Below are 23,929 nucleotides of genomic sequence, written 5' to 3'. Positions count from 1 at the left end.
CCATACATGTTCCATCTGGCAGTACTGTGCATCTCTCATGGGGCTACTGGGGACCTGCTTTTTAAGTTTCCTCTGACCAGTATTGTGTGCCAGATAAGTCCAGGCAAGGCTGAGTGGAACAGTGGGTACCTGCTAGTTACAGAGCACCCCCTCCTGCACCCCCAGCAGTGAGGCAGGCAAGCTGGGAAACCTGGCCTGGTTCTGGGAGAGGAAATGGAAGGACGGGGCTCATCCCCTGTTGGCAAGGAAGTCTGGCAGGTTGGGCCAGCAGAAAAAGTAGGCAAGGGATGCAAACCAGCCTTAAGTCCCTTGTGGCAGTCGCTCCCCAGGGAACAAGCAACGCCTCAAAAAGGAAGCCAAAAAGAAAAGAAAAAGACAGAAAGGCGAGAGAGACAGATGAGAAAAAAGAGGGAAGGAACAGAAAGACCAAGAGAGACATAGGGGAGAGGAGAAAGAGACAGAGGGAAAGGTGAGAGAGGCAGATTTAAAAAAAAGAGGGACCTGCCAGGTAGCAGGGGCGTACACCTTTAATCTCAGCACTCCGGAGATTCTGAGTCTGAGGCCAGCCTGGTCTACAGAGTAAGTTCCAGGGCAGCCAGGGCTACATAGAGAAACCCTGTCTCAAAGAGAGAGAGACAGAGACAGACAGAGATGGAGAGTGATGTACAGAGAAAGAAACAGAGAGAAAAGACAGACACAAAAACAGAGAGAGAAACAAAGACAAAGATAAAACTAGAGAGGCAGAAAGACAGACAAGGGAAGTAAAGAGACAGGGGGAAATGAAGACAGAAAATGGAGAGATGGAGACAGAGAGGAAGAGAAAGGCTGAGATGCAGAAGGTTCAGTGTAGAAACTATGGTTACAATCTGCCCATTTTCCGGGTGGAAAGGTTTATGTCACTCAGCAGGTACGTTCTATAGTGCAGCCTCTTGATTTGGACATTACCAGAAGACATACATTATCTCCAGCTTCTCCCACATGCCTGGGCAGGCTCTGTGCACATTGCTGAGAAGAAAATGGGGAATCTTGGGGCATAGGGTGACTGCCAAAGTTGCTCTATCTACAGTCACCATCTACTTGGGGAAGAGCAGCGTCAGGTACAACCGTTAAGGAGCTATGTGTCTATACAGTTCAGGGTTCCCTGGTACAGAGCGCACAACTGAGACACTTTCCCACTGCATGGCCGTGGGCTCCATTGCACGAGAAGGAGCACTCTCACAGGAGCAGCTCAGCGGCTTGGGAGGCTGGTTCTGCCTTCTTGGTCGGTAAGCCTATGATGTACGCGATGTGCCATTTACTTTATAGGGTTGATGCAAAAATTTAAATAGGGCTGGAGAGGCACATCAGCAGGTAAAGGCACCTGCTGCTAAATCTAATGATCCGAGTTCAATCCCTGGGCCTGCGTGATGGAGAGAGAATCTCCAGAGAGTTGCCTCTGACTGCCATGTGTGTGCACACACACATTACACACCGATAGATTAAAATGTAAACAGCAGCAACAACAATAAAGACATGATAGAACTTGGAAATAAGGACCTAGAAGTCTGACAGATTTCTCAAAGGACGTAGGGATGGAAAAGGTCTCCAAAGCCAGCGGGGACAGGCCACAGCTTTTCCTCTGCCTGGAGTGTCAGCCCTGTCCGTTCTGGGATCAGTGCTTCACAACAGCTATGCTAAGGCATCAGGTCCCTGGGCCAAAAGAGAAAACGGATCTCCAGGACAAATCTCTTATCAGGAGTCACACACCCAGCAGCTGATTGTGAGACAAAAGTTGAGGTGACCCCCAGAGCCATCCAGTAGGCAGTGACTCTGAGACTGTGAACTTGAACCTCTGTCCCTGGGCTCATCAAGGAGGGGCATCAGGATCTATCAGTGTCACAGCTAGCTCTGGGGATGTTATGTTCCGAGCCGTAGTGGGTGGGTGGGGACCCTCTCCAAGTGGGTAGGTAGGGACCCTCTCTTCTAATGTCAGTATCACCAGCTTCAAAGAGAAAAGAGACAGGCGTGAGCCAACTTGTGTGAGTCTCAGGCTTAAGACGGGTGGGGAGAGCGGAGGTAAGATAGAAGAGGCAGGTATGTAGCTTCTGGACACTCAGGACCTGACCCAGGACAGGGTCTTAGCCCACACAGCCTGCCAAGGCAGAGTGGACACTTACTTGCCTATAATGTACAGGCACGGCTGGGTGGAAGGAAGCCAGGAGAAGAAAATAGAAGAGTCTGAGGCAGCAGAGGAAGCAGAGAACAGCACTGTGATCAGGTTACCGGGGTTCGTATCCCAGTTCTGCTGCTTCTAGGCTGTGTAAACTGCACCTGCTGCCTTGACTTCTCTGGGCCTCTGTTTCCTCCACTACAAAGTGTAGATAATATGCTTTCTGTCTCAGGCGGTCATGAGGAAGGGATGGGGCCAAGAAAAGCCCTGCATGGTGCCTGTTTTGCAGTAAATATAAATGAGTTTTATTCCTCTCGTCAAAGATAGCCCTCGGTTCTTTTGTTTTTGGTTGTTGTTGTTGGTGGTGGTGGTGTGTGTGTGTGTGTGATGATGATGATGATGGTGTGTGTTATTGTTGCTGTGGTTGTGGTTGTTCTTTTGAGACAGGGTCTCACTAGGTAACCCTGGCTGGCCTGGAACTCCCTATGGAACGGGGCCGGCCTTGAGTTTATAGAGATTACGTAAGTTAACGGTGTATGCCACTATGCAGACACCTATTACTATTGTTCTTTGTTGTTCTGTCATGAGACAGGGTCCCATGAGTCTCGGGCAGGCCTCAGACTTGCTGTGTAGCCCAGGATGAGCTTGAGCTTCTGCCTCTGCCCCCACAATGCTAGAATTCCAGGTACCCAGCACCGCACCTGGTTTACGCTCACAGTGTTGGGCCTGGAAGCCAGGGCTTTGTGCACATTAGACACGCACTCTGCCCTGGGATTACAGCCCCAGCCCTTGTTTGTTTGTTTGTTTGTTTGTTTGTTTGTTTGTTTTGTTTGTTTTGAGAGTGTTGCACACTGCAGTTTGGCTGGCCTCAAACTCACCAATCCCCCTGCCTCATCCTCTTGAGCACTGGGATTATAGGCAGGTACCACTCCCCTGCTATAGACCCATTTGAACCTTTCTATGGATAAGGGGAGGCCTAGGGAAGAGTAGAGACAGGCCAGTTGCTGAGAATAACTGAGCTCTTGGGTAGGGTGGCAGATCTCCACCCCAGCTGACGTGTAAAAGCCCCTGTGAAGACACAGAGGGACCTTAATTGGAGCCACCTACCCTCTCCTCCCAAGGCATCTTGGTATCCTATTTTATTCTGTCCCTGTCTCCATACAGGTGGCCCTGGAGGAAGTTTCCAGCGTCACAGAGGAAGAACCAGGCCCAGAAAAGGGCCAAGGTCACCAAGGTAGGAATCTAAAGACGGAAACACAGCCCAGACCTGGCCACATGGTCCCCTCTCCCACCATGGTGGCCTCAAGAGCCACAGGCTTGAGAATAGTGTGGCTGAGGACCAACACAAAGCTTTGACTCTTTTAGGCTACACCGAGTGGGTAGGCCTTCAACTAAGTCCCTAGCCCCTGCCTGCTGCCAGACTGGGTGACCGGAAATCCACAGGCTCCACCCTGGCATCTGTCCCCTCCCTCCTGCCTCCCTGGATCCAGGCAGGCCCCCCTTCACCAGATCACCCCTCAGTTCCAGCTCAGCATGAGGGACCCAGGAGGAAACAGGACCCTGTGATCCTAAGGGGTCAAACAAGATAGACTAGCATTCCTGATGTCCAAGCCTTTCTGGAGCCTGAGTCGGCCTTTTTCCCCACTGGCTCTGAGCATGTGCAAGTGGGGGCTGAGAGGCACAGAGCGTGGGAGCCCCCTCCCCCCCCCCCGCTCCAGTCGTGATTTAGGAACACCCCTCTTCATTGCACACTGGAAACTGAGGTCTGGCAGGGCTCTGAGTCCTCCTCTGCGAGGCATCTATGTCCCTCTGATAACTGAAGATCTTCCCTGCTCACCTGAGCTCCACGCGATCTGCAGATGGCGTCAGGCTGGGCTCGGATCCTGGGACCTCGGGTCTCCGCGAGGCTGCAGATGCTCAGGCCGCTGCGGCCTCACCCCGCGCCTTCCCCGCGCAAGCGGCAGAGGGCTCCGTGCGCCGCGCCCGCACGAAGCCCGGCTTTTAGACTGGGGTGTGGACGGCTGGGCGCTGCAGGTTCCCCCGCCCTCCCGCTCCGAGGTGTCCTTTGCCCCTTGGTCCGGTGCCTCCTTCTCTCCTTAGCACGTGGATGGCAGCCGCTCCTCAGGCTGGTGGCCTGTGGAGCGGCGGTGGCGCGCGCCGTGGGCTCAGGAGCCTGCCAATCACCTTCTGCCGCCCTGCTCGTGCCCCGCTCACCTTTAACCCCCCTCTCCCCGGGGGCTTGATGTCTAGGTCCCAAACTGTAGACCGGGTGCGAGAAGGGAGGAGCCCCAGATTTGGGACCGAGAGAGTAGAAGGAGTCTCAGCCCCAGCCCCAGCCCCAGCCCCAGCCCCAGCCCCAGCCCCAGCCCCAGCCCCAGCCCCTGTTTGAAACTCACTCGGGGTTGTGGGCCTCCCTTGTCTGCAGCTTCCATGAACTCAATGGTCTCCATCTATCTCCCAGGGAGTCTGCTTTACCCTGAGTCCTCCCCTGAGGAGGCCTTGTTCCCTAAGCTTCTCTTCTCTTCCCCAACCGCCACATCTCCCTAGCCATATCCCTCCTGGAGCATCCTCCCCTTCTCAAAGGGGTGTGTGTGTGTGTGTGTGTGTGTGTGTGTGTGTGTGTGTGTAGCTGGATGGGAACTGACAATGGGCCCTCTGCAAGAGCAGCAAGTGCTCTTAGCCTACCAAGCCATCTCTTCAGCCCTAAATCCTCCATTTTGGAAAGAGAATCTCTAGCCCAGGCTGGTCTGGAGCTCTCTCAGAGTAGCTGAGGATTGACCTTAAAATACTAATTCAGCTATCTGAGTGCTGGTATTGCAGGGGTGGGTCATCACATCTAGCAACAAAGCTTTCTGCAGTATTTCTCCTCCTCTTCTTCCTCCTCCTCCTCTTCCTCCTCCACCTCCTCCCCCTCTTCCTCCTCTCCCTCCTTGTTCTCTCTCTCTCTCTCTCTCTCTCTCTCTCTCTCTCTCTCTCTCTCTCTCTCTCTCTCTCTCTCTCCTCTCTTTCCAGACAGGGTTTCTCTGTGTAGCCCTGACTGTCCTAGAACTCACCCTGTAGATCAGGCTGGCCTTGAATTTGCAGAGATCTGCCTGCCTCTGTCTCCAGATTGCTGGGAATGAAGGCGTGCACCATCACTGCCTGGCTCAGTATTTCTCTTTTGAAAAGCACATCGACGAGCGAAGCAATCTGACCGGCCATAGTTCTCAGGTATTATCTGGAGGCAAGCTATGAACAATCCAATATAATTGATGACATTTCATGAAAATTCACATTCCAGCTAGGTAGAAGGGTACACACCGGTAGTCCCGGCACTAAGAACGCAGACATAGGATGCATCCCAACCCAGCCAGAGCTACATAGCAGTCAATGGTGGCTCACGCCTTTAATCCCAGCACTCTAGAAGCAGAGGCAGGTGGATCTCTGAGTTCAAGAGAGTTCAGCCTGGTCTACAGAGTTCCAGGACAGCCAGGGCAAAACAGAGAAAAACTAGTTCGAAAAACCAACCAAAGGAAGAAAGAAAGAAAGAAAGAAAGAAAGAAAGAAAGGAGGGAGGGAGGGAGGGAGGGAGGGAGGGAGGGAGGGAGGGAGGGAGGGAGGGAGGGAGGGAGAGAGAGAGAGAGAGAGAGAGAGAGAAAGAGAGAGAGAGACAAAAATCCCAAAGCCTCAAATCACTGTCACCCATGTCCTGTCCAAGCTCTAGCTATGTGCTGTAGACAATCTCGGGTGGATCCAGAAGGGCCCAGCTGTGTTCACATCTGTCTCAGGCAAAGCAACAGGAGGATAGGGTAAAGATGGGGACGGGAAGTAGGGAGAACTGTGGTCATGGACTCTGTCAGAGAGACGAGGTGGAGATGGGCAGAAACTTCAAGAACAAGCCTGGTCCCAGAAGGCTGGTTGAAGGGGGGATGGAACACGGGGTCTGGTTTGCTTGGCAAATGTTGCTTTGAGGAGAATTCCCAGAGCCTCACTGGGGGGCTCTCATCCAGCACTCCAGTGCCAAGCTGCACACCAAGCCTTAGAAGAAAGACGTTAGAGGTGCTTGTGTGCTGAGGAAGACGGGGAATAAACAGGTGCTTTCTGTGGACTGCTCTCCCTTGCTCGATAGATGTCCTTGTGTAAGAAAGGCCCCAGAAGATGGACAGAAACCGTTGTCTAAAGAGCCCTTTTGTTTCTGTTTGGGAGACAATTTTGTTTTGTAGTCCAGGATAGCCTTGAACTCCCAATCTTCTGGGTTACACAGCTGAGCAACCCTGCTCCACTTGGCTGCCTCTCACTCTCTGACATGCCAGTGCTTAGCGCTTTCGAGGGCCCCTCCCTGACCTTCTCAGGTCTTTCTGTGGGTAGATTCTCTCTATCTGTTAACAATCAGAGGAGGTGGGGGACTGCTTCCTGTTTCATTAGAAAGAAAAGAGAGGGGTTGGATACAGGGCGGCTGTTAGAGTGTCTGCCTAGTACACGGAAGCCCAGGATCCCAGCACCAACACCACACAAACCAGGTGTGGTGCTGTGAGTCTGTAATCCCAGCATTCAGGAGACTGAAGGCAGAAGTCTGTGAGTTCAGTGGAAGCCTGGGCAACATAATAATGGGTCTAAGGCCAGTCTGGGGTACATAAAATACTACCTAAATGGCCCGGGGACAAGAAGGAGGAAACCGGGCTATGGTGGTGCATCTCTCTAAAGCCAGCACCTGGGAGGCAGAGGCAGAGGCAAGAGGATCTCTGAGTTTGAGGCCAGCCTGATCTACAGAGCTAGTTCCACGACAGCCAGGGCTACACAGAGAAACCCTATCTCAAGATACCAAAGAAGATAGGAGGAGGAGGGGGGAGGGGGAGGAGGAAGAGGAGGAAGGATGGATAGAAGGAAAGAAAGAAAGAAGGAAGAGCACAGATCACAAGGATGCTCTGTATTTTGTCCTAGTTCCTGCAGGCTGACAGTGGCAGACCTGGGCTTTGCCCTTTGATGGTGGTGGGTCTCTGTCTTTGTGGTGGAAGAAGCGATCCTGTGTCAGGGGCCAAGACTGGAGGAAGTGAACACAGCCTCTTCTTTCATAGACGGTGCAAATCTTAAATGGCTGCAGTACAGACTGGAGGCCAGAAAGGATGCCTCAGACCTTTGGTCCTTCAGCTTTAGGGTAAAGAGTAGTAAGAGGGGAGAGCTTTGGGTCCAAAGATGCTCTGAGCAACAGCAGAAAGGGCAGGGGAAGGAAACCCAGGGAGATTGCTCAGTGGGTTCAGTGTTTGCTGCAGAAATGAGAACCTTAGTTGAACCCACAGCACTAACAGAAAGTCTGAGCAGTGGCTATGCACACCTTTAGTCTCAGCACCCAGGAGGCAGAGAGATCACAGCGAGTTCGAGGCCAGCCTGGTCTATAGAGCAAGTTCCAGGAGAGCCAGGGCTGCACAGAGAAAACCTGTCTTGAAAAACAACAACAAAATAAAATAAAACAATTTAAGAAAAAAGTCAGGCTCACTGCCTTTATTCCAGTGCTGGAAATGCTGAGACAGGCCCATCCCTAGACAATAGGCAGCCACCCTAGCTGAGCCTAAGGCGGGAGAAAAAGGAAGAGGGAGAGGGAGAGGGAGAGGGAGAGGGAGAGGGGGAGGGGGAGGGGGAGGGGGAGGGGGAGAGCGAGAGGGAGAAGGAGAAGGAGAGGGAGAAGGAGAGGGAGAAGGAGAGGGAGGAGAGGCCAAGTCTCAAAAACTAAGGTGGAGGGCTGGCAAGATGGCTTCGATGTTAAAGATGCTTGCTGCCAAACCTGACTACCTGAGTTTAATCCCCAGGACCCACAGTGTGGAAAGAAAGAACTGACTCCCAGACAATTAAACTCTTTGAGTCTCCAGAAAGGAAAGTAAGAGAAAGAGAAAGTAAATCCGGGACTAATTGGGATGAGGAACCTGGTGAGGATAGGGGTGGGGGAGGGGGAGAGAAATGTACAGTGTACGAACCCGGGAAAATAACATAATGAAACCTGTTATGCTACATATAATCAATATTGGCTTTAAAAATAGAATACAAGCCAGGCAGTGGTGGCACACGACTTTAATTCTAGCACTTAGGAAGCAGAGGCAGGCAGATCTCTATAAGTTTGAGGCCAGCCTGGTCTACAGAGCAAGTTCCAGAACAGCCAGGGCTACACAGAGAAACCCTGTCTTCAAAACAAACAAACAAACAGAACAAAACAAAAAGAATACAGCATGAATCTAACTCTATAAAACCCTAGAAAGTACAGACTAGCTAGTAGCGGCAGAAGAGTGCGGGGGCAGAGGGCTGGGAGAGAGCGCTGAGGAAGACACTTACATAGAAGGCTTTGGACAGGGGCTGGTGAGATGGCTCAGTGGTTTAAAGCACTGGCTGCTAGGTTCAGTCTTTAGCACGCACATGGTGGCTCACAACCATCTGTAACAGAGGATCTAACTCCCCCTTTTGATCTATGTAGGCACCAGGCATACATGTGGTGTCCAGACGTAGATGTAGGCAAATACCCATACACATAAGAACACAAGAATAAAATAAATTCTTCTTTTCCTTCTCTTCCCCCTTCTCCTCCTCCCTCCTCCCTCTCGTCCTCCTCCTCTTCCTCCCTCTCCTCCCTCTCCTCCTTCCCCCCTCCTTCTTCTGTATTCCATGTTGTCACACAGGCTCTGGGAATTGAACCTGGGACCTCTAGAAGAGCTCTTAACCACTCCAGGCCCCAGGTGATGAATTCAGTGTTGTCTTGATGGTTTCACAGAAGAATTGCTCCCGAATGCCTGTGACTGCACACTTTGAAGATGCATGACTGACTGACTGACAGAAGCTGTGAGCCCAAACCACCTTCCCCTTCTTTGAGGTCATCTTACCTCAGTCACTTTATAGTGATGCAACAGACAGCACGTTGGTAAACTGTCGAGTGCTGTTCAAACTCACTAAGAAGCTGGCTCTGGAAGTGATCTTGCCCCATCCCCATTTCAGACCCAAGAATATTGTTGATGTCAGGTGTCCTCCAAGATCTGTGGATGGGCTGGGTCCTCCTAACTGTGAGAGGGAGGGGAGAGAACAGCAAAACAGCACAAGAGTGTCCTTGAGGACAGCTGGAAGGTGACCCATTGCCAACAGAGGCCACCAGTATTCACCCCATGGTATAAAAAAGTGCTAGCCAGGCATAGTGAGTGACACAAGCCTTCTATCCCAGCACTTGGGAGGTGGAGGCAAGCAGATCTCTATGAGTTCAAGGCCAACCTAGTCTACATAGTGAGTTTCAGGCCAGCCAGAGCTATATAGTGTATCTTAGTCAGGGTTTCTATTCCTGCACAAACATCATGACCAAGAAGCAAGTTGGGGAGGAAAGGGTTTATTCAGCTTACACATCCACACTGCTGTTCATCACCAAAGGAAGTCAGGACAGAAACTCACACAAGGCCGGGCGGTGGTGGCGCACGCCTTTAATCCCAGCACTTGGGAGGCAGAGGCAGGCAGATTTCTGAGTTCGAGGCCAGCCTGGTCTACAAAGTGAGTTCCAGGACAGCCAGGGCTATACAGAGAAACCCTGTCTCGAAAAACCACAAAAAAAAAAAAAAAAAAAAAAAAGAAACTCACACAAGGCAGAAACTTGGAGGCAGAAGTGGATGCAGAAGCCATGGAGGAATGCTACTTACTGGCTTGCTTCCCCTGGCTTGCTCATCCTGCTCTTTTATAGAACCCAAGACTGTCAGCCCAGGGATGGCACCACCCACGATGGGCTGGACCCTCTCCCCTTGATCACTAGTTGAGAAAATGCCATATAGCTGGATCTAATGAAGAGGTTTTCTCAAGGGAGGCTCCTTTCTCTGTGATAACTTGAGCTTGTGTCAAGTTGACACACAAAGCCAGCCAGTACATGATGAGACCCTGTTTTGGGAGGTGGGGGGGGTGCCTTCAGTGGGAGATAGAATCCAGAAACTCAGCCATTAGGGAGGGAGCTCAATGGTAACCCCAGACGATTGATTGTTTTGTCCGTTCTTTCTAGTCTTTTAATTAACTAATAATTGTGTGTGTGTGTGCTGCAGAGCGTCCGAGGAGGTCACATGACAGCTTGTGGCAGTCAGTTCTCTCCTTCTAGCCTGTGGGTCCCAGGAACCAAACTCAGATTGTCAGGTGTGACAAGCTCCTCCCCCGTGCTGAGCCATCTTATTACTGCCATCGGAGGGGTATTGTGTCTGCACAACACAAAAGGGTTTTCACATACCACAGCATGCATGTGAAGGGCAGAGGGCAGGAGTCAGTTCTCCTCCACCTTTATGTGGGTCCTGGGGGTGGAACTTAGGTCACCAGAGCTGCACAGTGAGCCATCTTACAGGTCACCTGTTTCTTTTTAGTCTTAACAGAAAGAGATAATCAGTATACAGAAAGTACCAAAGAAAATAGTTGAAGAGTGGAGTTGATACAGGCATCTTTGGGCTTTTCAATTTGTTTCTTTTTGTTTTTGTACAATGGCATGGTTTTTTGTTTGTTTGTTTGTGTTTGCTTTGTTTGTTTTGTTTTGAGACAGAACTCCCTATTGTGTAGCTCTAGCTGGTCTGGAACTCACTCTGCAGACCCGGTTGGCCTTAACTCACAGAGATCTGCCTGTCTGTCTGTCTTTGCTTCCCAGGTGTTGAGATGAAAGCCATGTGCTGCCCCACCCGCCCCACTCTGTGATGGGATGGATGGTGGTCAACTCAGCCGGGTTTGGGAAAGGGAACACAGTTGCTGAGGAATTAAGAGGCCACATGGGCCTCGAACAACACTCTACCCTTTCCTCCAGCCCTTAGACACCTGTCTGTCTGACTATCTGTCTGTCCATCTGTGTGTGTGTATGTGCTTGTGTGTATGTGCTTGTGTGTGTGTGTGTTGTGTATGTGTGTGTATGTGCTTGTGTGTGTGTATGTGCTTGTGTGTGTATATGTGTGTATGTGTGTTTGTGTATGTGTGTATATGTGTGTGTATGTAATTGTGTGTTTGTATATGTGTGTATGTGTGTGTATGTGCTTGTGTGTGTGTATGTGTATGTTTGTGTATGTGTGTGTGTGTGTATGTGTGTGTATGTGTGTGTGTATGTGTGTGTGTGTATGTGTGTGTATGTGTGTGTATGTGTGTATGTGTGTATATGTGTGTATGTGCTTGTGTGTGTATATGTGTGTTTGTGTATGTGCGTGTATGTGTGTGTATGTGCTTGTGTGTGTGTATGTGTGTTTGTGTATGTGCGTGTATGTGTGTGTATGTGCTTGTGTGTGTATATGTGTGTATGTGTGTTTGTGTATGTGTGTATGTGCTTGTGTGTGTGTATATGTGTGTATGTGTGTGTATGTGCTTGTGTGTGTATATGTGTGTATGTGTGTTTGTGTATGTGTGTGTATGTGTGTATGTATGTGTGTTTGCGTATGTGTGTGTGTATGTATGTGCTTGTGTGTGTGTATGTGAGTATGTGTGTGTATGTGTGTGTATGTGCTTGTGTGTGTGTATATGTGTGTATGTGTGTTTGCATATGTGTGTGTGTGTACGTGCACATGCTGAGATACATGTGGGTCAGCTTTCAGAACTTGATTCTCTCCTGGGGTTCAGCTCCTGTCCTCAGGTTTGGTGACAAGTCTTTCCTCACGGAACCATCTCTCAGACCCCTGCTTGCTTTCGGGGGCAGAGTCTTCCTGTGTAGCCCCACGTGAGTGGGACACAGGCTCTTCCTGCCTCAGCCCCTGGAGTGCAGGGATTTACAGGTGTGTGCGCCTCTCATTCAGTCTTTAGCTGAGTTTTTTTTTTCTGCCACCCCATAGCTAAAGAGATGCCTGGGCGCCGACTATGCTACCCACAAAAAGGACTGCCAATCATTTGGAGTGAGAAAATTTGGTTTTGGGAGTAAGGACGTGGGTTATGACCTTAGCTTTGCTTGGTGGTGGGAAGGGAGTAAGGGGACTAACAGGGTGGGCTGAGGTAATGGAGGACACAAGAAAGGTTATCCACAGGCAGGACTTTCATAGTCATGGGGCCGTGGTGCTGCATGCCTTTAATCCCAGCACTCAGGAGGCAGAGAGGCAGGAGGCTCTCTCTGAGTTTGAAGCCAGCCTGGTCTATATAGAAAGTTAGAGAGTTCTTGGCCAGCTAACAAGACTGTATCTAAAAACAAATAGGGCTGGCGAGATGGCTTCGAGGTTAAGAGCTGGCTGCTCTTCTAGAGGACTCGGGTTCAGCTCCCAGCACCCACGTGGCAGCTCACAACTGTCTCTAGCTCTTGTTTTACAGCAACTGAGGTACACACATACACACAGGCAATATATATACTAATAGAAGTCATTAAGGATTTTAAAAAGGGGGGTGGGTGGAGAGGTGGCTCAGTGGTTAAGAGCACTGACTGCTCTTCCAGAGGTCCTGAGTTCAAATCCCAGCAACCACATGGTGGCTCACAACCATCTGTAATGGGATCTGATGCCCTCTTCTGATGTGTATCTGAAGACAGCAATATAAATAAAATAAATAAATCTTTTTAAAAATTAAAAAAAAATAAAAATAAATGAATACCATCCATACTTCGAACAATTGGAATGGTGCTATTCCTCTATGAAGCCCCCAAGCTTTTGTTTTTTTTCACATTTATTTAATCTATATTTCCTCTGCTTAAAAATAATACACAAACAAGTATAAAACTTGTGGAGTGGGACATACTGGCCTACACCTGTAATGCCAGAATCCAGAGGGAAAGGCTTGGCTATGTGATGAAATCCTGTGTATAAAATAAAATAAAACTAAGACTGAAATCTAACACAGTGGTAGAGCCCCTGCCTAGAATCCCCCAGTGAGGAGCGAGGGGCATGGCTCAGTGGTAGAGCCCCTGCCTAGAATCCCCCAGGGAGGGGCTGGGGGCGTGGCTCAGTGGTAGAGCCCCTGCCTAGAATCCCCCAGGGAGGGGCTGGGGGCGTGGCTCAGTGGTAGAGCCCCTGCCTAGAATCCCCCAGTGAGGAGCGAGGGGCGTGGCTCAACAGTAGAGTACTTGCTTTGTATGGGTAAGTCCTCTGTTTCTATTCCTACCGCCTCAAATTTGAAAAACTGGAGGTAGGGTGGGGATAAAAGGGAGTCAGTTAAACGGAAACTAAGGTGAACGAGACAGACAGATGTCATCAGAACAGACTAAGGGACTAGCCAGTCACCTCAGAAGTGAGAGCTGAGGTTATCCTCACATCAAGGCAGCATCTGTCTGTGTTGACTTCTGAATGAAGAGAGGTCACACTCTTCCAGGAGGCCAGAGAGAATGGGGACAAAGGGCAGGCACAAAGGGCATCCTGGGAAATGGGGCAGGAGAAGCAGAAGTATCTTTCTAGGATAGACATGGAGCTCTGGAGAAAAGCATGGAAGGACCGGTGATCGTTTTTAAAAAAAGAAAAGAAAAAGAAAAAAAAAGACAAATTTATTGCTAGAGATGGTGGTGCACGCCTTTAACCCTAGCACTCGGGAGACAGAGGCAAGCAGATCTCTGTGAGATCCAAGCTAGCCTGGTCTACAGAGTGAATTCCAGGACAGCCATGGTGACCCAGTGAAACTCTGTTTCAAAACAACAAAGGCTTAGTGTGTGTGTGTGTGTGCGCGCGCGCGTGCGCGTGTGTGTACATCACATGTGTACAACTATCAGAGGAAGCTGGGAGAGGGCATTAGATCCCCCATGGAACTGAAATTCCAGGCAGCTATGAGCCACCATGTGGATTCTGGGTCTCAAACCCTGGTCCTCTGCAAGAGTAGCAAATGCTCTTAATTGCTGAGCAATCTCTTCTGTCTCTAGGACTTGGGGGGGGGGGGAGGAGGAGGAATAAACAGAGAGGCAGGACCCTCTCTGTCATCTCCCTCACAGCCCAGCGTAGGAAGGGCAAAGGGAGAGGCAGACAGGAATTCCCTAAAACGCTCCCAGAAATAAATAGCCAGCTTGGAAGAAGCAGACTAGGGTGGTCAGCAGGGCGCTCAGAGATGGACAGTGGATGACCGTCAAGGGAGAACAGAATGGCAAACTCACAGGAAAGGATAGGCAGGAGCCCGCGCTGGGAGGCAGAGACGGCTTCCAGAGAGGTAGGGTCCTTTCATATGAGTGGATTTCAGTTATGGCTAAGTTAGAGCAGATTATGGTGGTGCACACATGTCATCTTGGGAGCTGAGGCAGGAGGATGAAGCTGGATAAGAGACAGCCTTATTGAGCTCTCTTGGTCCCTATACCTTGACTTATAATCTTCTCCAGAACTCCTATTCAGCCTTTGAAATCCCATTCAGTTGTCACCTCCTCAGATAAGTCTTTATGATTGGCTGGAACCAGTCATGTGCCTTCATAGTGGGGCGTGAGTGTGTATGTGTGTGTGTGGTATGTGTGTGTGTGTACAGGGAACACATTCACTATATATGTGTACGTGGTGCAGGGAAGATGCACATGGAAACAGAGGTCAACACCCAGCTGTTGTGACTGCTTTTGTTTGTTGGTTTGGTTTTAGACAGGGCCTGGACCTCATAGATCAGGCTAGGCTGGCTGACCATGGAGCCCCGCGAGTCCAGCTACCTCTGCAATACTGTGAGTAGGAACCTGAACAACTGTGCTTGTTGGTTGGTTGGTTGTTGTTGTTGTTTTGTTTTTCCCAGACAGGGTTTCTCTGTGTAGCCCTGGCTGTCCTGGAGCTCACTCTATAGACCAGGCTGGCCTCGAACTCAGAAATCCGCCTGCCTCTGCCTCACAAGTGCTGGGATTAAAGGTGTTCACCACGCCCGGCTTGTCTGGCTTCTTACCTGTGTTCTAGGACTTGAACTCAGATCCTCCTTGCAGTATGACAAGCATTTCACAGCTAAGCTATCTCTCTTGCTCCTACCATCTGTATTTTTGGGACAGAGCCTTTCTATAAAGCCCAGACTGGCATCAAAATCTAGATAATCCCCCTGCCTCAGTCATGGTAGCGCTGGGATTACGCCACGTCTGCCTCTGCCATTCTGTGTTGCATTAAATGAGATTGTGCCTTAGCCTGCGAACTCCTTGTAGATGGGGAACAAGGATTGTCAACCAGAGTAATAGGACTTCAGGAAGGTGATGTCATCTTTTGAGATTTTAAAATCTGTTTATTTTGTAAATTACCTTTTATTAATTTATTTTCTTGGTGGTGTTGGGGATGGAATATAGGGCTGGTAAACACACAGACTATGGCCAAGCGCTACTAACAAACACTCTGTGACGCCTCGGTATCTCTAAAGTAACATAAACTCAGGAAGTTAGTTACATATTCACCTGCCCTGCCCCAAAGGCACTCAGTATTCGCTATCTCAACGTTCGTGGTGCTTCAACTCCCCCATTTCACAGATGAAAAAAACTGAGGCACAGAGGATATGAATGACGTGACCAAGTTAGCAGCCAGACAGGGGCTTTGGCGCCCAGCCCAACTCAGAAACCTGCAGGTATCCAAAGAGGGGGATGTGAAAGAACCTTGCAAACTGTAGGCTCCTGGGGTGGGAGGGTCCGCGGTGAAGCGTGGCAGGATGAAGGGGGCGAGATGAGAGGATATTTGGATTTCGAGACATAGGTGGGAGGATGGACTTAGGGAGAGAGCCCGCTTTGAGCGACAGGTTTGCCATGGCTCGGGAACACCCCGGCGGGAGATCTCCGGGTGCGGCCCGCCCCCTATCTGCCCCACCCCCAGTCTGGCCAGCCGCGGCGGCTGCCCCTTTAAGAGCGGTCAAGGCGCCCCCTGGTGGCAGAACGCGGCCAGCGCAGCGCGCGGCCGGAGCTGGAGCTGGAGCCGGAGCCCGGAGCCCGGAGCGGAGCCGGAGCGGAGCCGGGGCGGAGCGGGGCCGATCGGGCCGAGCCAGCAGCCGAGCTGGGGGCGCGGGCGGGCGGTATGTACCGGGCCCGGGCGGCGCGGGCGGGGCCGGAGCCCGGCAGCCCGGGGCGCTTTGGGATCCTCAGCACCGGGCAGCTCCGGGATCTGCTTCAAGATGAGCCCAAGCTGGACCGGATCGTGCGGCTCAGCAGGAAGGTAACGCGGGGGGCGCGGGCAGGAGGAGGGTGTGGGGGGATGGAGAGGTCGGGCTGCGGCCTGCGGGGACCCGGAGACCCAGCCAGCGGAGGCCACCCCCCTGGAGCTGCCAGGCCTCGGGATCATGGGAGCCTGGCACGTCCGAGTGGGCCCCGCGGAGCCGCCCCCGGGGGATGGGGGGCGCCCCGATCCAGCCTGGGGCGAGTGGTGCGGAAGGGGGGCGCCCGGGGATGCACCCGTGCACCCCGGGATGGCCGCGAGGCGTGCCCTCCCGAGGATGCTCCGGGGAGGTGTGTTCTGGGGGGCGGGAGGTGGAGGGTGAGCTGTGTTGTGGGGGGCCCTGGCTCAGCACACCCACGTTCTGTAGGGCCAGAAAGGGGAGGCGCCTTGTTCGGGGGAGAACTGAAGGCCTGCTTGACACCTGGGGTGGGGAGGATAGCTGGGAAAATGGGGAGGGGGGAGTAATGCATTAGATGGGGAGGGGGCTTTGTGTCTGCCATTGGGGTCTTTGAATACAGAGGCTTGTATTCCGTAGGCCACCATAAGAGAAAGTTGTATATTTCACGGGAGACATAGGCCCGGGCTGGTTGTCTGTCGGGAGGGGGGTACAGAAAGAGAAAGTGTGTGTTAGAAGGAGCCAGACGAGGAGGGGCTTGTGCATGGATCAGGGGACAGATGGAGGGAGCGCATTCTCCAGGGGCGGGGAGCAAGGCTTGGCCCTCCTAGAAACAGGCTCAAACAGCCGTCTTCAGGGCCCCAGTGCTGCCTTCTGCTAGGTGAGCAGCTAGCAGGGGCAGGGGACCACAGAAGCAAAGGGGGTGTGTGTTGTGTTCGCGGGGGCGTGTGGGGTTCCACTAGAGGGCCAACAAGGGGGTAGAAGAGATGAGAGGGTGACCTGAGTGGGGGTTGCTGGGAAGGTTCGGGGTGAAAACATCACTCCCCCAAGAGTCAGAACAGGGGGTGGGGATGCTTTCCACACAAACACCTGAGGAGGAAGCGAGACAAAGGCCTGGTATGAGAGGCAAGCTGTCCAAGCGGAGAAAATGGGACAGAGGAGGGAGGGGGGAGCCCTCCGGGACCTAAGCAGACATATTAATTGAAAAATTAAAAATTAACTAACATTTGTAGAGGCCTTCATAGTTTGGTTCACTTAAGTCTCACAACAGCTCGGTGAGCTAGGCGGGTTTTTTGTTTTGTTTATGTTTTGTTTTGTTTTTAATTGTAGTAGAAACTGGGGCCCAAAGAAAAGATGCAAGGCAAAGCCTGGTCCCTCCACCTGTTGGTCCAGTCACCCTTGCAGGTTGGGGGCTCCGGGGTGCCTTTGGCCAGGCCTGTGGTGGGTGTTGTGCAAGGGTGGACTTCAGGTGACCCTGGGCAGTCTGAGCCCAGGCCTCTTAGCTCTCATCCACCGCAGTTCCAGGGTCTGCAGCTGGAACGGGATGCCTGCTTGGCCTCTAACTACGCGCTGGCCAAGGAGAACCTGGCCTTGCGGCCCCGCCTGGAGATGGGCCGGACAGCCCTGGCCATCAAGTACCAAGAGCTTCGAGAGGTGGCTGAGAACTGCGCAGACAAACTGCAGAGACTGGGTGAGGGGCGGCCCAGGAGACTTGCTTGGGGCGGGGTTGGCCTTAATTCGTGCCAGGTTCTTAAGGGTGGGACTGGGACACACCTACTCCTGGACAAAGTGTGAAGGGAGTTGGTTTTGGCCTCCTGGAAGAGTGAGGTGTTGACCTGTGGAGGAAGCAGGCATGGAGAACTGGGCTGGGTCCCCCATTGTGTGTAATCCCAGGACTTGGGAGGCAGAGGCAGGAGGATCACAAAACTTCAAGACCAGCCCTAGGTTATGTAGGAGGTCTTGATCAGACTGCTCTGTGTCTTGAGGGGAGACCCTGCATCAAAACAAAAACAAACGGTTGTGTTGAAGAGACCCTGGGCAGTAGAAGAAAGGAGACCCAAGCCGGGCAAGGTGACATATGCATATAGTCCCACCACTTGGGAGGCAGACACCGGAGGATCAGTAGTTCAAGGCCAGCCTTGGCTAGAGTGAGTTTGAGGCCAGCCTGGGCTACCTAAGACCCTATCTCAAAAACAAAAACAAAAACGAAAAACAAACCAAAAACCAACAACAAAATCTCATCGAGGCTGAGGATGGTTCACTGGGTAATGGCACTAGGTGGCAAGCTTGAGTTTGCTTCCCAGGACCTACAAGGTGGAAGGAGAAAAGACCAGCTCCTAGAAATTGACCTCTGACCTCTACAACTCTTGAGTGGTATGTGTGTGCCCACCCACATACACACAAGAACACAAAGTAAAAATGTAATTTAAAACAGTTTAAAAAAAAACTAACATGAAGGGGCTGGAGAGATGGCTCCGCATTTGAAGGCATTGACTGTGCCTCCAGAGGACCCGGGTTCAAACCCCCAGACCCACAGAACAGCTCACACCTGTCTGTAATGCCAGGATCTGACACCTGCACATAGACACACATGCAGGCAACACCAATGCAAATAAAACATAAATGCACACATTTAAATAAGTAAAAACCCAACCTCAAACAGAAAACAAGAAATGGGACTGGAGAGATGGCTCAAAAGCTAAGAGAACTTGCTATTACTCCAGAGGACCTGGGTTCGAATCCCAGCACCTACATACATGGCAGCTCACAACTGCCTATAATTCCAGTTCCATGAAATCCAATAATATCTCTGATGACCATGGGTACGCATACATATATGCAGGCAAAACACACATACACATGAAATAAAAATTAAAAAAAAAAAAAAGGAAGAAAAGAAACTCAAAGCTTGGATTCCCTAGTGGTCAAAACCCCCCAGTGCTTTATTTTATATTCTAGAATGTAGGACCACCTCGTGTCTGACCTAACTGATGGGTTGGGTAGTGGTAGCCTCAATGTGGAAGTGAGGAGGCCATCTGTCCACAGACACTCAGTAGTGCCCATGTTATTGAACATACTGAGCCAGGTATGGTGGTACATGTTTGTAATGCCAGCACTCAGGAGGCTGAGGCAAAAATAACCACATTTGGCAAGCTAGCCTGAGCTACACAGTAAGACCTGATGATGATGATGGCGATGATGGCAGTGACTGTGGCAGCTGGAGAGATGGCTCAGCTGTTGGAAAGGATAGGAGTTTGGTTTCCAACACCCATGCTGGGCAGGTCCCAGACTCCAGCTTCACACTGGGTCTGACAACCTCTGGCCTCTTCAGAAATCTGCATTCAAGTTCTCACGCCCATACACAGACACATACATATAATTAAAACTAAATTCTTTTTTTAAAAGAAAAAGAAACAATGGTATAGCAAACAAACAGAAATGAGCTGAACTTGTCTGCGCATGCCTCCAATCTCAGCACTTTGAGGTTTAGATCTTGGAAGATCAGGAGTTCAAGGATAGCCTGGGCTACACAGTCCAAGTTAGAGGCTATGTGAGGCCCTGCCTCAAAAGAAAACAAAGCCAGGTGAGGATTTGGAGGCCACAGAGATGGGAACTGTAGAGTCACCTGCAGTCAATGGGAGAGTCAGAGTCCCTGTCTGTCCCCCTGTGGTCCTCAGAGAAGAGCATGCATCGCTGGAGCCCCCAATGTGCGCTGGGCTGGCTGCAGGCTGAGCTGGAAGAGGCTGAGCAGGAGGCTGAGGTGAGGGGTAGAGGTGGCTGGGGCCAGGTCAACAGGGAGGGAAACTAGTCTCATTGGGGTCTTCTCTGAGAAACCCTCCGTGATTGCCTCCAGAACTCTCTGGACTCTGCTCGGGACGGCAGAGTTTGCTGTCCTAGGGACGTCTACAGACACTGGAGGGCAGGGTCGGCTGAGTAGTAAGGCCCATTTCTCAGGGCTGGGTTGGGAGCAGATCCTTAAGTGTGTTGAAGGGTATGGGACAACCCTCTTTGTGGAAATAAGGTGGACACCTGTCCAGTCTGGGTAACCCAGAGGCTGGGCCATGATGGAAGCTCCGGGCCTCTGCTGGCTGGTCACCGTGGGGAAGAAGGAGTCAGGCTCTGATCAGATTGCCTCCCCAACTCTCCCTTTCCCTCCTGGACGCTACCCAGGTCCAGATGGAGCAGCTGCTGCTGGGGGAACAGAGCCTGGAGGCCTTCCTGCCAGCCTTCCAGAGGGGCCGTGCCCTGGCCCACCTGAGGCGGACACAGGCTGAGAAACTACAGGAGGTGCTGAGGCGTCGAGAGCGCTCTGCCCAGCCGGCCCCCACAACTGCTGCTGCTGCTGCTGCCGCTGCCACCGCCATGGATCCCCCCAAACCCTTCCCTGCTGCTGCCGTCCTGCCCACTGGGGCCGCCCGGGGACCACCTCCAGCAGTACCCCGGAGCCTGCCCCCCTTGGACTCCCGCCCAGTGCCCCCAGTGAAGGGCTCCCCCGGGTGCCCTTTTGGCCCAGCCCCTTTGCTGAGCCCTCGACCCTCTCAGCCTGAACCCCCTCATCGGTAGGAGCCAGGGTGCGGCCTCCCAGCGGGGGTCCAGACAAACTTGATTCATGGCTCCTCCTCCTCCCCCACTGCCTGGGTGGGGGGAGGGGCAGGCCCCTCCCCCTAGCCTCAGGCAGGCCCAGGGCCCTGGAGGCTGAGCTGGGGAAGAGGGGCTCCCCGAAGAGGCCCGAAGAGGGCTGGGGGTGGGGTGGGCAGGGTGCTGGACTACGGTCACCAAGGAAACTCTGCCTTTTTATTTTATTTTTTCGTCTCCCCGGCTGGGGCCTCCAGGGTGCCAAGCCAGGTCCTCAAATGAAAAAGAACTTTATGGGGTCCTGCTTCTTCCAGAGGGGTCTTGCTTGGGGGCCTGTCGCACTCTGCCACACTACTGGGCTCGAACAACTGCCAAGGCTTACTGGATTGTTCTCCTCATATCCTGAGCTAACCCTTCCTGCAGTTTGGGGGCCCTCCGCCTAGGAGCCGGGCCCAGGGACACCCCCAATGGCCTTGCAGCTGGCCCTGGGGCAAGGTAGGACAGAGGCTTCTGACCTGCACAGGTGAGAGCCTGCCCCCCCCAGGAAGACCATTCTGTATTTTTCTGTCCCTGTCTCCTTAGAATGGAACCTTTTTGAGGGCAGGTCCTTGTCTTTGTATGTTCTGTCCCCAGCCCCGCCTCCTAGGGGCTGTCAATAAATGTGCTGATGGATGACGGTGATGATGCCCCGCCTCCTCTCTGCTCCCTCAGCCAGCCACCACACCTTCTGCCAAAGCAGGCTCTTCCTCCTAGGGAGATGCCCTTCTTTTCCTTGCCCATCCAAGGCTCAACTGATCTGCAAGGCCCACTGCAGCCTCCTGAGAGAAGCTGCCTGATTTCCGGCGCCTGTGACTCACCATGCCTACTCCACGTCTCCGGTTGCCTCACCTGGCTTGCACCTTGTATCCCGGGATTGCTTGTCAGCTGGATCCCGATGGCACCACCATCTCTGGCCTGCCAAACCACAGCCTCCACTGATGGTACCTTCAGTGGGTGATGGAGGGGTTCTGTTAGGAATGCAGGCATCTGACTTCCACTAGAGAGACATTAAGTGGCCATCTTGGCAGATGGATGTAGAGCAAGAAGACTGGCAAACAGAACATCGGGAAGTGGGGCCTTTCTGTGAGCCCAGAATGGGGCAGGCTGAAGCAGGAAGATTGAAAGTTCAAAGACCCAGGGCTGGTAGTTGGATGAGTGCTTGTGTAGCGTGCAGGAAGCTGTGGGTTCGATCCCTAGCACTCCCAAGACCAGGCATGTTGGGTCACACTTGTAATCTAGCACTAAGGGTTGAGGCTGAAAGGTCAGGAGTTCAAGGTCACCCTCACTAAAAACCCATTCAAAACTAGCAGAGTCTACATAAGAATTTAAATCCAAGCTGGGCGTGGTGGCGCACGACTTTAATCCCAGCACTCGGGAGGCAGAGGCAGGCGGATTTCTGAGTTCGAGGCCAGCCTGGTCTACAAAGTGAGTGCCAGGACAGCCAGGGCTACACAGAGAAACCCTGTCTCGAAAAACCAAAAAAAAAAAAAAAAAAAAGAATTTAAATCCAAATACACGGTGAGTTCCCCCTCTGTAGCAGGAACATTCTTGGGTCAGTCAAGGTCAAGTCTAAGTAGAAGGAATTTGGCCAAGAGGCACAGAAACTCCTGTAAATAATGGTAGACTGCCAAAAGCACTATAAAAGCTAGGTATGGTGACGCAATCCCATAATCCCAGTTGGGATCTAGCCTGGGGTAATGAGTTCCAGGCTATCCTAAACTACAGAGTGAGGCATTGTGTCAAATTAACAGGGGTGCTATTGAAGCTTACAGAGCCAGTGTGGACTTTGTTCTCATTACTAAAGAACCTTCTAGAACAGTGGTTCTTAACTTTCCTAATGCTGGGACTCTTTAATACGGTTCCTCTGATGCGGTGACCCCAACCAGAAAATTATTTTATTTGCAAATAATTTGCAAACTAATTTTGGTACTGTTAAGAATCACGGCGTAGGGGCCGGGCGTGGTGGCACACGCCTTTGATCCCAGCACTTGGGAGGCAGAGGCAGGCGGATTCCTGGTCTACAGATTGAGTTCTAGGACAGCCAGGGCTATACAGAGAAACCCTGCCTTGAAAAACAAAACAAAAACAAAAACAAATCACTATGTAAATATTGGGGAGGGGCATGGGGGTAAGAGGTTAGACCCAAGGGGTCCTGACCCACAGGTTGAGAGGTTGTTGGGCTATTTTTCACTAAAGTTTTCAAGACACCACATTGGCCTCTTTGGAGTATAAAAGGTGAGAAGGAGGCTTGGGACTAAGTTCCCAAGAATAGAAAAGTATGCAAATAGAAGAATGTGTGTTCATCCCGGGATATCCCAAGGATAGCCTTGAGGATAGTCAAGAACAATGGCAGGAGAACTTGGGGAGCAGAAGTGGGCTCCATGTGGGGATCCCTGCTGATGTGTGAGAAGAACTTAAGGATTTGCTAGATCTTAGAGATCCCCCTCACCTCACCCCCAGGCAGGGTTTTCCTGTGTAGCTCTGATTGTCCTGGAACTCTCTCTGTAGAGGAGGCTGGCCTAGAACTCTCAGTGATCCGCCTGCCTCTGGCTCCCTAGTGCTGGGATCAAAGGCGTGCGTCACCACCACCTGGCTGGGCTGTAGAGCTTTTAAGTTCAACCAGTCATTCCCAGAAGGGTGCAGGGAGGCGCCCTCACTGGAGAAACTCCACTCAACCTCATCTTTATTTTCCCAGCCTCTTCACTGCTGTCTTTCACACGAGACCAACATTCCAGGCAGTTTTGAGAATGTAACCAAAAAGAGAAAGAGGCAGGATGTGGTGGCACAGGCCTTTGATCTCAGCATTTAGGAGGCAGAGGCAGGAGGATCTCCGTGAGTCCCATACCAGTCAAGGGTACACCATAAGATTTGTCTCAAAAATGGAGTCTGGGAGACCTAAGGCAGGGCCTGGCTACCTCTTTTTCCATGATCAGGACTTTGAGAGATAGTTTCTAGGAGAGTACTGTCTAGGACTGGCTTCAGTCTTCCTTCCCGTGGACAGATAAGATGCCAGGCAGCTTGGGGTGTGGTTTAGTTAAGTGGCACGCCTGCCTAGCGTGCATGCAGTCCTGGGTTCCATCCCCAACACTGCATCTCCAGCACTGCATAAACCAGGTGTGAAAGTTCTGTAATCCCAGCTGGAGAGCTGCAGGCAGGAGGCTCAAGGTCATCCATGACTACTACATAGGAAGTTTAAAGCCAGCCTGGGCTAAATGAAAACCCGTCTCAAGATTCAAAACAAAAAACACCCGGAAGGCAATGGTGGTGTATGCCTTTAATCCCAGCACT

General features: G+C 51.8%; 2 protein-coding genes across 4 annotated transcripts in view; one reads left to right on the top strand and one right to left on the bottom strand.

Annotated features, from left to right (window-relative positions):
* The window catches only part of Mlxipl (MLX interacting protein like), a 47,757-nt gene extending 43,644 nt beyond the window's left edge, over nucleotides 1-4,113 (bottom strand). The window contains exon 1 of the mRNA XM_085837267.1: nucleotides 3,987-4,113. The gene's annotated coding sequence lies outside the window, so the exon portion shown is untranslated. The remainder of the gene's footprint in view (nucleotides 1-3,986) is intronic.
* An 11,786-nt stretch (nucleotides 4,114-15,899) lies between these two features.
* On the top strand, nucleotides 15,900-21,418 carry Vps37d (VPS37D subunit of ESCRT-I). Of its 3 annotated transcripts, none has more exons than XM_021163755.2 (4): nucleotides 15,900-16,131; nucleotides 17,546-17,717; nucleotides 19,705-19,787; nucleotides 20,198-21,415. In XM_021163755.2, exons 1-4 carry the CDS (start codon nucleotides 15,994-15,996, stop codon nucleotides 20,588-20,590), a joined length of 786 nt encoding a protein of 261 aa, XP_021019414.1. In that variant the 5' UTR covers nucleotides 15,900-15,993; the 3' UTR covers nucleotides 20,591-21,415. The 3 variants fall into 3 exon arrangements, with proteins under 3 accessions (XP_021019414.1, XP_021019415.1, XP_085693386.1); XM_085837260.1 differs by lacking the exon at nucleotides 15,900-16,131 and adding an exon at nucleotides 17,221-17,431 and having other exon boundaries at nucleotides 20,198-21,417; XM_021163756.2 differs by lacking the exons at nucleotides 17,546-17,717; nucleotides 19,705-19,787 and having other exon boundaries at nucleotides 20,198-21,418.
* Nucleotides 21,419-23,929: the final 2,511 nt, after the last annotated feature.

The sequence above is a fragment of the Mus caroli genome, unplaced genomic scaffold, assembly GCF_978045245.1.
Source record: "Mus caroli unplaced genomic scaffold, Mus_caroli_1 scaffold_4, whole genome shotgun sequence".
NCBI lineage: Eukaryota > Metazoa > Chordata > Mammalia > Rodentia > Muridae > Mus > Mus caroli.
The sequence above is the reverse complement of the archived record's forward strand: the minus strand, read 5'-3'. Positions and strand labels throughout refer to the sequence as shown.

Excerpts from the sequence above, each read along its gene's own strand:
- Vps37d (XM_021163755.2), top strand. The coding sequence starts at position 15,994 with ATGTACCGGGCCCGGGCGGCGCGGGCGGGGCCGGAGCCCGGCAGCCCG. Across the intron at positions 16,132-17,545 it reads TCGTGCGGCTCAGCAGGAAG|TTCCAGGGTCTGCAGCTGGA; the intron begins GTAACGCGGGGG and ends CATCCACCGCAG. Across the intron at positions 19,788-20,197 it reads AGGCTGAGCAGGAGGCTGAG|GTCCAGATGGAGCAGCTGCT; the intron begins GTGAGGGGTAGA and ends GACGCTACCCAG.